At 65.7% G+C, this 12,751-nt stretch overlaps 1 protein-coding gene across 2 annotated transcripts in view; it reads right to left on the reverse strand.

The window, feature by feature from the left end:
- Nucleotides 1-725: 725 nt before the first annotated feature.
- Nucleotides 726-12,751, reverse strand: part of GRAMD4 (GRAM domain containing 4) — a 66,407-nt gene continuing 54,381 nt past the window's right edge. For both annotated transcript variants that reach the window (XM_070371427.1, XM_070371428.1), the window contains 13 exons: nt 12,415-12,440; nt 11,792-11,883; nt 11,179-11,270; nt 9,963-10,011; nt 8,752-8,823; nt 8,419-8,462; nt 8,238-8,347; nt 6,200-6,354; nt 4,582-4,726; nt 3,939-4,032; nt 3,204-3,288; nt 2,840-2,908; nt 726-2,713 (listed from right to left, as the gene is read on the reverse strand). In XM_070371427.1, coding sequence (XP_070227528.1) covers nt 2,609-2,713; nt 2,840-2,908; nt 3,204-3,288; nt 3,939-4,032; nt 4,582-4,726; nt 6,200-6,354; nt 8,238-8,347; nt 8,419-8,462; nt 8,752-8,823; nt 9,963-10,011; nt 11,179-11,270; nt 11,792-11,883; nt 12,415-12,440 — 1,138 coding nt within the window. In that variant the 3' untranslated portion in view covers nt 726-2,608. The remainder of the gene's footprint in view (nt 2,714-2,839; nt 2,909-3,203; nt 3,289-3,938; nt 4,033-4,581; nt 4,727-6,199; nt 6,355-8,237; nt 8,348-8,418; nt 8,463-8,751; nt 8,824-9,962; nt 10,012-11,178; nt 11,271-11,791; nt 11,884-12,414; nt 12,441-12,751) is intronic.

Consider the following 12,751-nt stretch of genomic DNA (forward strand, 5'->3'; position numbering starts at 1 on the left):
AACCGGACCAGACTGAGTTCTTGGTTCACCATAAGCACCCCGCTTTGGTCAGTGTGTGGCCTGCTTATTTACCTGTCCGTCAGTCGTAAAATCCACTCCCCAAACGCCATGTTGTAAACAGCACCCGTGGAGAGAGCCCCAGTTCAAGAACAAGAACGTTCATTTCATTCCCTCTGTGCGCCCGTCTCCCCCTTCTGTCCCCCAGACCCCCCTGCCCCACACCGCCGGGCCCCCAGCACGGTCACTGCACGGCCCCAGTGGCTGCAGAAGCCAGGCAGGTTCCTGCATCCGTGTCCAGTGTTGGCGAGTGGCCCGGCAGAACCACACGCGCTACCAAGGACCCCTCTGCCCAGGACCCCTCGGCCTCCCACCTCAGCCTCAGTGTGGTGGGGGCTACAAGCAGCACCTGGCCCCAGAGATGCTCACGGTCCCCAGGAGGCCAGGCCTGAACCCCCCCCTCCAGGGTGTGTGCCAGCCCCTGGACACCCCTCCCCGCCGGCCACCACCCATCACTGGCTTCCTTCTTCTGGAAGCCGGCCTCTGCCTCCCTCTTCCCAGCCTGTCCGTGTGCATAGCCCCCCGCCCTGCCCCCACGGCCCACTCCCGGGGGACCCACCTCGCCCCTCGGCCTTGACGCCAAAACCCCACTGCCCTCCAGCGCTGCTGGCCACGGGACCCTGCCAGGAAAGCCACCCCACACCCTCCCCCACTGTGAGCACAACACGTTCCAGGTTTATTTAAATAAAAATTTATAATTTATACAAGACTTTTTTCTTTAAACAAGGTTTTTTTTAAAAAAAAAAGTTACAGGAGGGTTTTTTTTCAATTAGTTCTTCATACAGTACAGTCCTTTTGTAGAACAAAACTTACACTGGTGAGGAGCATTTACAATTGAAAATAGACTCAAGCTTCAGACATAAAAACGTTAACATTCACTCTAGTTCCGTGATCAGTCGCAGAAATTAAACATCTGCCCAGATTTACACGATTCAGTAAAAACGACACGGGCTCTTGCCGACAGGGCGTCTGCCCAGGCCGGCGCCCTCCCGGCAGAGGCCCCGGGCTTCCAAGCAGGGCCCGCCGCGGCCCCCGGCGGCCGCCCCCAGCACATGGTCAGTTTTCATCTCCCTTTCTCCTCGGAAGGGACTCAAACCAAGCCACGTGGCTCTGAAGACAGCAAGTCCGCTCCCCTGCAGGGCCCCTGCCCCAGGCTTGGGGACACACGCTGACCACACAGTGGCCCCAGCGAGGGCGTCCGGCAGCACTCCCGGGTGTCGCCCCCGCAGTCACCCTGGGCCCAGTCCAGGGCCCACCCTGCCTGCCTCGGGCCCGGAGGGGGCCCCACTGGCTGTGGACCCTCCCCCAGCCCGAGACTCGCTCCACCTGTGCTGACCAGGGGCCAAAGCCCAGGCTGAGGGTGGACTCCGCCTGCGTCCGTTCAAGGTCGACCTGCAGAATCAAAAGATCCCAGCGCCGGGGGGAATGGGAGCCGGGCTGGCCCCGCCCTTACGGTCCAGACCGGGGCGTGTGCTTCGGGAGCTGGTGGGGGAGGCTCCCCATGGGGCGGGGGGACCCCTCTGGGGATGTGACCTGAGTGAGGCCACCGCGTCACTCACCCGACCAGCAAATTAGGAGCAAAGGTAAAAATCACATCTGAAAAATGATACAAAAATAAGAAAAACAGCTTGCTCTCTGTAAAAAATATAATCTTCTGTTTCTTCAAAAAACAACGATCCCAGTGACACCGGGGGGTGCGGGACAAGCTGAGGGCCGGCGGGCCCGTTGTTGGAAGTGCGCTGAGCAGCTCGGCACGTCCATCCCCGAGGTCTCGGGCCAGTCCCGACACCTCGCCGGCTTCTGACGCCAGGCCTGCGAGGACCCCGCTCCCCTCCATCTGGGGGCACCGGGGTGCGGGCCGGCCTCCGCTCTGCTCTGTGCTGCCGCCAACGCCGAGCAGGCTCAGCACCTCTCAGCCCACCTGGGGGTGCCTGGGGCACCCGTATCCTTCCTGCTCCAGCCCATGAGCCCCTCACCCAGCCGGCCCTGCAGCCTGGAAGCCGGCACGAGCCCCGAAGCTCGGAGCCCCCCGAGCGGCTGTCGTCCTTGGCCTCTCCGCATCCCCGAGGCCGATCGCGGGCCCCCGAGAGGCTGGCCGGCATCGTGCTCCCAACACGTGTGCTGGGGCCTCCTTGAAGGGCCGGCCCGTTCACGGAGGCTGGCAGGGATCCCTCACCCGGCATGGACGTCCCTCTCCACGGGGAGGCCCTGCGCGCTCCTCCTATGGCTTTGCTGCAGAAGAGCTGCTGGTGCCCGGGACCCGGGCTGGGCGGTCTCTGCCCCGCGGGGACCGAGGGGGCCCGGCCGTGCCTGGCGGCGGGTCCCGTGTAGTGTCGTCCTTCCCGGTGGCCCCCGCGTCCACGGGACGAGCCCTCGAGAGCCTTGACCCCTGCACAAAGGGATCTACACAACGCAGAGTCAACACAAGGGAACCACGCATCTGGGGGGGTTATTGCAAAAGATCATGAAGATGTCCAATTTTTTTTTTTCCACTACCAAACTGTTGAGAAAAAGAAAAAGAAAACCTTCCAGAGGAGTCCAGGAGCCAGCACTAGCTGTCAGCGCCGGCGGCTGCCGCGGACGTGATCTTCATGTACTGGCTGAAGATGGTCTCGAATGCCTCGTCTCTGTGCACCATGGCGCCGAACACCAGCGGCTGGCGGGAGGGAGCAAACAGGCGCAGGTGGGAGTCCACGTAGGCCAGGGACTCGTGGGACCGGGCCACGCCGGCAGCCCCCACCCCCGGCCCACGCCCACCTCCGGGCCCGGCCAGCGCCTTTACCTTCTGGGTGGACGGCGTGGACACGGCGATCCCCATGCCTGACCCCGGCAGGACAGAGAGGACCTTGTACTGAAAGCAGACAGCAGGTGCGTCACCTTGGGGCTCTCCTGGGGTCAGGGCCACCCTCCTCGCACCCCAGGACCTTCTCCTCCATGGAGCCCCGGACAGCGAGACCTCCATGGCCCGGGCCTCGCCAGCCAGAGAGCACAGGCGGATCGTGTGCCTGCACAGATGCCACCCAGAAGCACAGCCCGACGGTCCACACAGCCCCCCGTGCTTCGCTCTAACCAACCCCGCTACCAGGGTGGCTCCCTGCTTCACGACCCCACAGCCGCCCGCTCCTGAGATGGGGGGTGGCACCCACCTTCTGGATGTCTGTGATGTCCATCAGCTTGATGACTTTGTTCCTCTTGGAAGAGCCGGACTTGGAGCTTTCGAAGCACAGATAACTATGGGGGGTCAGGAGAGTGGACAGAGCCCAGCACGTGAACCGGGGGCCACGCCAGCAGCCGACCCGCAGCCCTGACACGGGGCTCCCTCACCGACTGAGACACGCCGGCTTCCTGCAAACGGTTTTGCTTTTACAGAGTCCTATGGCTTCTTGAGTCTAAAGCCCAGCGCTCCCACCAAACCCCACTCACGGTCCCGCAACGAGGCCCGCGGGGCACCCTGCGGGAGACGTGTACACCCGAGGCCCAGGGTCCGCCTGGCCAGAAGCTCCAGCAGCGGCAGGGGGGTTAGGGAGGTGTGGTCCTCGGCAGAGTGTGGGGGACGAGGTGGTCAGGGGGCCCCCCAGGCTGAGACCAGGGCCTCCTCTCCAGCCCCCACCCCCACGGGGCAGCTGGGCTGCCTCGTCCCAAAGGGGGATGAACAAGGAGCCTGCCAGCCACCCTCAGGGCCCAGGCCGGGGAGGGGGGCTCCTGCCACATGACGAGTGCAGCAGACCAGGGCACCCCGGTTACAGCATGTTGGACTCCAGGGCCAGGGCCCAGTAGCTCTGGGTGGCTCTGGGCAGATGCTGGACCGGGGGGATGCCTGCTCAGACCCCGGCCGCCCCCGGGGGTCGTGCCCGCCTGCACCCCACTCACGGCTCACTCACTTCTCCGTCACGTACAGGATCCCGTTCCTGATGTAGTCGGTGGGCATCTTCCGGTCCCGGTTTATCAAGCAGCACCGCCAGCCGTTCTCACACACTGACGGGGACAAAGCCGGACAGGACTTGGCCGAGACGCTCCCCCTGGAGACGCCCGCCCCGGGCTTGCGTCGGGAGCATCAGCGCTGGCTTCTCGGGAACATCCGAGGCTCGCGCTCCACCATCGGGGGAACCCGAGGCGGCAGGGGCTGAAGCCGCTGGGAAACGGGCGCCCCTCGCACATGAGCGGGCAGGAGCGTGAAGGCAAAGCCTGGTTTAAACAGATCCAACTGGGGCCGTGGCTCTCAGAGCACACGGGTCAAGGTATAGGTCAGCAGAAAGAGGGCTTGGGAGAAGCTCAAGGCTGAAGCTTTGCAAAGGTCTTCCGCCAGCCGGGGTCACACATGACAGAGGCCGCAACATCTAAGCCGCCCTGCCCATGCCTGCTTGCCTTTCTGCTGCCAGACCGCCCGCCGCAGATGTGCCTGGCCGCTCCGACCTCTGACCCAGGGGGCCCTCCCCTGGCCCCCACGGCCCGTCCCTGCCTTTGGGTCCCAGCACCGGGGCGGGCGAGCCGCCAGGCCTGCCCACAGGCTCAGCATGCATGTACCTGCCAGGGGACGCTCATTCTCCGTCAGGTTGAAGATCTCGTGGAAGTTGCCCTTCTTGGCACCGTGCAGGCGGCCAGTGTCCTCGTCCCTGCTCAGGCCAGCAGGCGCGCTGGACACGCAGCTCCGGGAGGAGGCCGTCTGCAGCTGCGGAGGCCCGGGTGCCTGTGAGCGCCACCCGCCGAGGGGGTGGTGCACACGGTCGCCCCCCAACCCCGGGCCCAGCTGCAGACACGGACAAGAGAGGCAGGCACACTCAGGCATGGGCGCACACCCCCCAGAGGGCCCCCAGGGGACCCGGCCCTCCTCGCCGCATGAGCCCCCTACCCTGGGCAGAGCTGCCTGGCCGCGGGGGGCCCTTCTCACGATGCCCCGTCCCAGCCGCTGAGCCAAGGCTGAGCCGGCTCGTGCGGTCAGAGCAGGGCTGGCCGGAGCTCAGCCCCGGGGCAGCTCACAGCCACGCTGCGGACACCAGGCAGGCCGAGGCCCTGGCCACCGACTACTCAGAGTGAACCATGGCCACGCACGGCCCCCAACCCCGGGCCGGCCGAAGCCCCGGCCACCGAGACCATCAGACAGTCAGCCACGGCCACGCACGGCCCCAGGGCGGGAGGGGCGTCCCAGGGTCACTGCTCCTTGTCGCGTCCCGACAGCGGCCGGAAGGGAAAACGTGCACGGGACCAAGACAGCAGAAGGGGCAGGGGCCGCACGACACGTGGGCACGACCACCCGCTGAGGGAGCCGCGTGGATGCCCAGCAGGGTCACCCTCCACTCCGGGAAGCCCGCCTCCCGGCTCTCTGGTTAAGACGCTTAGGGAGCCTGCTTAAGGTGGGCCTCACCCCTTGCGTCCACTTGGGTCTCTGTGACCAGAGCCCACCCACGGGTTCAGCGAGCTGTGCGCTGCACACCTGGCCTGTGAGTTCAGGCCCCCAGCGAGCCTCGCGGTCCCAGAAGCCAGGAAGCCCAGCCCACGCTTGACCCAGAGCTTCCCTCCCACAGACAGAGGCATCAAGGCATCACTGGACACTCAGACACAAGGCTGAAACCCAATGTCACCTCCTCCAGGAAGCCCTCCTGCACCTCCATGGGAGGCCTACCGAGCCCAGAATCTCCCCACTAGTCTGGGACCCCAAGAACAGCAGCAAGGCCAGCGTGCCCTCCGCGTCCTGGCTCCGGACACAGTACCCGACGCCCACACAGCCTTCCACCAGCCTGTGAGCGCTGAATGTGCCGTCTCAGCCTTGCTGCACGAGCCTCCAAGCCTCCAAGCCAGGGATCGGGAACCAGGCCCTCCCGGTACTCCAGCTTCCAGCACCCTGAACCCTCCTGCCTGGGGCCTGGGGGCCCACCTGGCTGGGCAGGGCCTGCTCCCCAGCCAGTCTGGATGGGCAGGGGTCCTTCAGGTGGGTGGGGACCTCCCCCAACAGCCGTCCCCTGCCCAGGGCTGTCCGGCTCTGGGATAGTCACCCTGGACCTTTGGGACAGTGGAGCTGGTCATGGGGAATTTGCCCACACAGCTGTTTCGTTTCCAGGGCCCCACGAGATCAGAGCCTTCCCAGGAGCGGGTGCGAGGCACAGCGGGGCAGGCGGGCAGGCCTCCCCAGCGGCACGTGGCCTACCCTGCGCGACACGGCGGTGCTGGAGCGTTCCTTGAGCTGGGGGTCCGTGGGGAGGCTCTTCCAGATGATGTAGGGAGTATCGTACTTGGCTCGCAGCCTCGGGCAGCGTTTGAAGATAAAATCGATGAGGAAAAACTTGATTCCGGCGTAGAGGCCTGGGGGACAAATGAGGTCCCGGCTCACCAAGACCCTGTAGCCCCACCCGAGTGGCCAGCATGCAGTCCCTGCCCTGCCTGGGGGCCCAGTGCTCCCTGGAGGGCCTCCCGGGACCCAAGTGTGGGACGGTGGTCCTGGGAGGGGGACACGCAGGGCGGGGCAGGGACCCCAGCTGAGAGGGAAGCCTTTCTGGGTGCCGTTATCTCAAGCCCAGAGGTGACTCAGGCCATACGATAAACTGTCCCTAAAAGGAGCCAACCAAACAGAACCATGAGTCACCGTCCTCCGAGGGGACGTGAGCAGGACTTTGGGGGACCCCTCCCCAGCCTGCCCGCCCCCATGCACGCGCCAAGGATGGGCCCAGAGCCAGCTCCAGGCAGGGGATGCCTGGGCCAGGAGAGCCCAGCCCGCAGCCAGGCCTGGGGGTCGCGCCTGGGGAGGGGGTGTGACTTCCCGGGGTGGGGGTGGGGCCTGAGCTAAGCAGGTGGGCTGGGCCGGGCCAGGGGCCGGGTCACTTCAGGACCCCGACCTCGGCCCTGGGGCAGTCTCTCCACGCCTGTGCCCCCCTCTCTGTCCTGCTACGACCCTCACACCGGGGGATGTCGGCATCTGCATCCCCCAGAAACTTCAGGGACGACCCCAACCATCAGAACCCCCAGCCCACAGCTCCACACCCAGCTCAGCCCAGCAAGCCAGGCTCCACAGGCCTCCACCTTCCCCACCAAGCCCCTTCCCAGCCTCCGAGGGGCCTCTCTGGGTACCCCTGTGGCCCTGCCAGGCCACCACCCAGTTCCCTTCATCTCCCTCCCCACCACCCTCGACTCTAAGCCCAGCCTTGTTCTCTTGGGAACTCAACCTACGACCAGGCGGTTTGAAATGCGGGCAGGGGCCAGTCCTGCACACTGCACACCTCGCCACTCAGGACTAAACGCTAATGCTCCCCACACTGCCCCTCCCACCTCCCTGGAGGTACTGAACAGCCCACCCGGCCACTCAGGGCAAAACTAACCCCTGCCCCACCCCAGCCCACCCTCACAAACCCTGACAGCGATGCTTTGCAAACCCACCTGGACCTGAGCACACCCCAGACGCACTTCACCCCAGGCCAGGGACGTCCATGACGTGCTCAAAACACACCTCATAATTTCGCCCCCTCCAGCCCCAGCTCGAGTCCCTACACCCGACACAGGACCTGAGGCTGCCTGTCCACAGCCCCGCCCCAACGCTGGATCCCACCCCGAGTCTTGCCTGCCCCCATCACACCCCTGTACCCTTTGACCTGTCCCCCCCAACCCCAGGAGCCCAGGAGCGCTCACAGAGAACCATGGCAGACACCCAAGTCCCACGGGCCTGGGGTCCACCAGCCCCGCCCACCAAGCCAGCAGTGGACGGGCTGGATTCGAGAAACCAAAATCTCATCTCTCTAGGTTGGATGGACTCCGTGTCTCCCAAATGCAAAGGTTTGGATGACAAGCCACTGGGGGAGGGGTGGAGGGAGGCGAGGGCACGAGCTGCCCGCCCGAGGGCTGCGGCCGGGGGGTTGGGGGGGGTGCATCCTGGGGGCGCATCCTGGGGGCGCAGGTGGGGGTCAGGGGGTGGGGAGGTGCGTCCTGGGGAGCAGGTGGGGGTTGGGGGGCACATCCTGGGGGTGCAGGTGGGGTTCAGGGGGTGGGGATGCGTCCTGGGGTGCAGGTGGGGGTCGGGGGGCTGTGTCCTGGGGGCACAGGTGGGGGTCGGGGGGTGCATCCTGGGGCCCAGGTGGGGGTTGGGAGGGGCGCGTCCTGGGGGCACAGGTGGGGGTCAGGGGGTGGGGGGCACGTCCTGGGGAACAGGGCCCTGGCTCCCGCACAGGTCAGAGGGCCGGGCACCAGCAGCTCCTTACCCAGGGCCAGCCCCACCAGGCGGAATGGGAAGAAGCAGGAGGCGAGGAAGGCGGCCCACAGCGCCACGTACAGCTTCTGGGTGGTCTCGGGCTGGACCCACATGAACAGGCTGGAGGGAGAGGGCAGGCTCAGAGTGCGTGGGCGGACCCCAGCAGGGCGGGCCCCGGGCGCATGACTTACTTCTTGATCTTTTCCAGGATGTCTGCCATCTTGCCAAAGAGGTTCTGTGTGAAAATGGAGCTGCGGTCACGACAGAGACCCCAGGGCCGCACGGTGACGCTGGAGACACCCAGAGGTGCCCAGAGACCACGGCCAGAGGAGCCGCGGGGCCCCGTGCTCCTGCCCAGCCATGCCCAGGCCCAAGCCCGGTGACAGGGAACACCTTGCTCAAGACGAGCGACCAGGCTCCATGCCCTCCAGGGAGCTCGCCCCGGGCGCCGGTCAGGAGGGGCTCCTCCCACTGGGACGCTGGAGTTCCGGGGGCCCCCCACCCCCGAGGCCAGCAGCATGTACCTGGGCTTTCTGGGCGACATCCAGCACGAGCTGGAACTTCTCAGACACGGTCAGGTCTTCCTTCGGAGGCTCCTTCAGTCAAAGGAGAAAGAGAATTTCCACTGAAATTTAACAGTTCAGAGAAATTACCGACATTAAACAGGACGAGGCCTCCCAGCCCGGGGACCGGGGTCTCTGCCGCCCCAACAGAGGGATGGGCGTCCCTGGGGGGCCTAGCCTGAGGGGGTAGCATGGGCAGCCGTTCCCGCTGACGACTCCGTGGAGCCTGAGAGACAGCAGGCAGCCCCCCACCTGACTGCTGCCCAAACAGGCTGCCTTCAGAGGGGCACCTGTGATCACAGAGGCCCCGGCCAGCCCCGACTTCACAGGCACAGGCACAAGGCCCCAGCGGGAAGGCCTGGCCTTGTCCAGCTGGCGTGAGTTCACTCAGCAAGAACCTCCCAAGGACTTCCGGGTGCCAGGGCCAAAGGGCGCAGGCCCACCTCCCCCAACCCGCCCCCACCCGACCCACCTAAGGGGCCCTGCAGACCCACCGTGTCCTGTACCCTGCCCTGGTCCGTGCTCAACCCCCAGGGGCTGCTCAAACCCCCCACGATGCCCGTTGAGGCACCGTGGCTTTCCCCCAGCCCATGCCCGACGGTTCTGCCCCTCGGGCCAGGGTCCCCTGCGGAGCAGGTGGGCAAACCGTCTGCAGAACGCCAGGGGGCAAGCGCGCGTGTCTGCAGACCTGACGTCTGTCACGGCTGCTGCAGCCCCAGAAGAGTCACGGCGTAAATGAGTGGGTGTGACAGAAATCAATGAAACTTTATTCACAAGAGTAAGCGATGGGCCACAGGGAGCTCTGCTGACCCCGCTCTGCACGTCTACTACTCCAGCCCATGCATCACCCACCTCCCTCCTAGGGACGGGGGTGGGGAGCAGCTCCTGGGGCCCCCCTCACTGCCTCCCCTCTAAGACATGTCCCCGCTGAGGCAGGGCAGGGTAGGCCAGGGCAACCTGCTTCCCATGCGGCCAAGCCCAGGCCAGTGAGGGGCGCTCGGGGCATCAGCCGCAGAGGGCCTCAGGTGGGGGTGGCCGGCCATCCCCTCTCTGACCACTCCCCGCTGGGCAGGGCTCCCTACCAGCGCCCACGCAGGCAACCCTGGGGGCCTCAGGGGACCCACACCCTCCGCACAGCCTGACCCCGTGACGGAGCCCCTCCCGGGACTTACCACCACTTCGGACACTTCGGGCACGATGCTCCACTGTATCCTCCAGCCCCTGGCGGACGGAAGACCACACACCCTTACCAGAGCATCGTCTGCAGGCGGTGGGCACCCAGGGACGACGTCGCATCACCAGCCCTGTGCTCCCAGCCAGGAGGCGTCCCCTGAAATGCTGGCCGTGGGGACAGGAGCCTCCGAAACACCGGCCATCTGCCCAGACCCACCAGGCCCCTCCTGGGCTCAAGAGCAGACGACCCGGGCCGCCCCCACCAACCCCGCCCTGGGAGCCCTCCTGGGCGGGGGACACGTGTACGAGCACCCACAGGGGAGGGGCCTCCCAGAATAAGCCGGGCGACAGCGGCAAGGGCTTCAGGACCCACACCAGTCTGGGCACAGAGAACCCTTCCGTAAGCATTTAAAGGTTTGCTTTTTCCCCAGGAAACACTTTCCAGTGAAGCAACTTGGGCCAGCAGAGAAGCACCCAGAAACACTGGTGTGTAAGTGAACTCCTGAACGGCTGAGAAAAAGCCCGGGAGGCAGGGCCTACTCTCAGGCCTGACGTGAAACTGGGTTTCATTCACTCTCTGGGGAGACCTCGGGGCCACACAGACCCGGGAAGGCCGGCTTCCAACGCAGCCCCCCCACCCCAGCCTCGAGAGGAAAGGGGGCGCTCAGAAGGTGGGCAGGCCCTGGGCTCGAGGGTCGCTGAGTCCCGGCGCCTCTGCAGCTCCGCCAACCCCCGCACTTCGGATGTCACTGCTTGGGGGGTACTTTCCTGCCTAAAAGCGGTGCGATCAGAGGAGGGACCAGAGTCACCCCAAAGCTGGCGCCCACTGGCCGCCCACAGCAAAGAGCTGCTGGGGTTTGGTCTGCCAGCAAACCCTCCTCCAGGAGTCCAGGGACTGCAGAGTGCGTGTGAGTGAGCCACTCAGTCGTGTCCGACTCTTTGTGACCCCATGGACTGTGGCCCGCCAGGCTCCTCCATCCGTGGGATTCTCCGGGCAAGAACACTGGAGTGGGTTGTCATGCCCTCCTCCAGGGGATCTTCCTGACCCAGAGATCCAACCCGGGTCTCCCGTGTCCGAGATAGATTCTTTTCTATCTGAGTCACCAGGAAAGCTAGAACAAGCTCCCAAAACACCAGCGTGCGACACAGGGCCGGCTGCACACGCGAGGCGGGAGCTGGGGCAGCCGTGCACATGAGACACTCAAGCACACCTACCTGGCTATGAGGTAATTGAGGGACAACCTCAGGATCGCGAGGAACAAGAACATGGGGATGGCCCAGCCGTGCCACACGGCGTTCATGTACACCTGCGGGCGTGGGAGGGACAGACGGGGCAGCCAGGTGACCGGCCAGGCTTCTCCCGGAACCTGCCTGGAAAGCCGGCCACGGGTTCAGCCCGAGACCCCTCCCTCCCCAAGAACACTGCTGTGGGGGCGTTTCTGGGCACAGGGAGCCCACGGGCCAGCCCGAGGCCACACCCAACAGCAACTCTCTAGTCCTGACGATCCCACAGAGTTGCCTGGCACAGCAGGCTGGGTCCCTCTGGGAAACCTTGGGGTGGGGTGCATGCCCCCCAACCCCAAGGGGAGGACAGCTACCCTACCCCCAGGGGGCACAACCCCCACCCCTCAGGGAGCACACCCTGCACCCCTCGGAGGGTACACATCCCACCCTGTGGGGAGCACAGTCCCCACCCATCAGGGAGCACAACCCCAAACCCCTCAGGGAGCACACCCCCCAACTCCACAGGGAGCAGTCCCCACCCTGCCGGGAGCACATCCCCCACTCCATGGGGAGTACACACCCCCATCCCACAGGGAGCACTCACGGTGAAGGCGATGGCAGACGTGTAGACGGAATACCAGTCAGATAAGGCAGAGAGGTTCTTCACAAAGCTGGTGACGGGCTTGGCACCGCGCTCTGGGGACAAATCAGACCACACGGTCAGGCCAGCACTCACCCAGCCCTCAGACACACCTGGTAGTCCGGCTGCTGCACCACCTAGGCAGGGGATGTGGGGACAGGGAGGGATAGGGGGCACCAAAAGGAGCCAGGCGAACTGTAGCCGTCACGGCCCCGGTGGCCTGGCCCCGGGCTGCTCTGTAGTGTCCCTGTCCTCTGCCCCGGCCACGTGTGGATGGGGTTTTGCTCCCACACCGCAAGCCCTGACAAGCATCTGGGGGAAGCACCACGTTTCGCTGGGGGTCCCAGGCCTGGAGGGAAACTCTGCTTCAGGCCCTGGGCCAGGGGCAGACAGACAGACAACATGGGCCTGGGACATACCTCCCATGGCCTGAGGAAGAGGGCGGGGAAGTCTTGAAAACTGTTCTTGTGGAAGGAAACCCAGCCCGGTGCTGGGGCGACCCCGCCCCACACGCAGCCCAGCCCCAACAGTGCACGCACGCAGCAGAGACAGAGCAGATACTTACTAAGTCCACGCTGGGTACTTACTGAGCCTCCTCATGTTCTCGGTCAGCCTGAGAGGGATGGAGGGGAGGGGTGAGCACCAGCACCCAGGCCCCGGCCCTGCGGCGCTCCCCGGACACTGGGGGAGACCCTGGGATGCAGGAGCCGCAGGCCAGGCCCCCGGGAGGCGCTCAGGGGGTGGGGCGGGCCCCGTCTCCCGCCCCGGCACCCCCCACCCCAGCCTCAGCCAGGCCTGGCCTGCTGGACCTCGTGTGGTCCCGGGGCCCACCGTCCCCACGTGGGGCCTGTCACAAAGCCCGAGTATGGCCACGGGGGGTGGGGAACACAGCTGCGCGGCCGCCCCAGGGAGGACCTTCCCTCC

The sequence above is a fragment of the Bos mutus genome, chromosome 5, assembly GCF_027580195.1.
Source record: "Bos mutus isolate GX-2022 chromosome 5, NWIPB_WYAK_1.1, whole genome shotgun sequence".
Taxonomy (NCBI): domain Eukaryota; kingdom Metazoa; phylum Chordata; class Mammalia; order Artiodactyla; family Bovidae; genus Bos; species Bos mutus.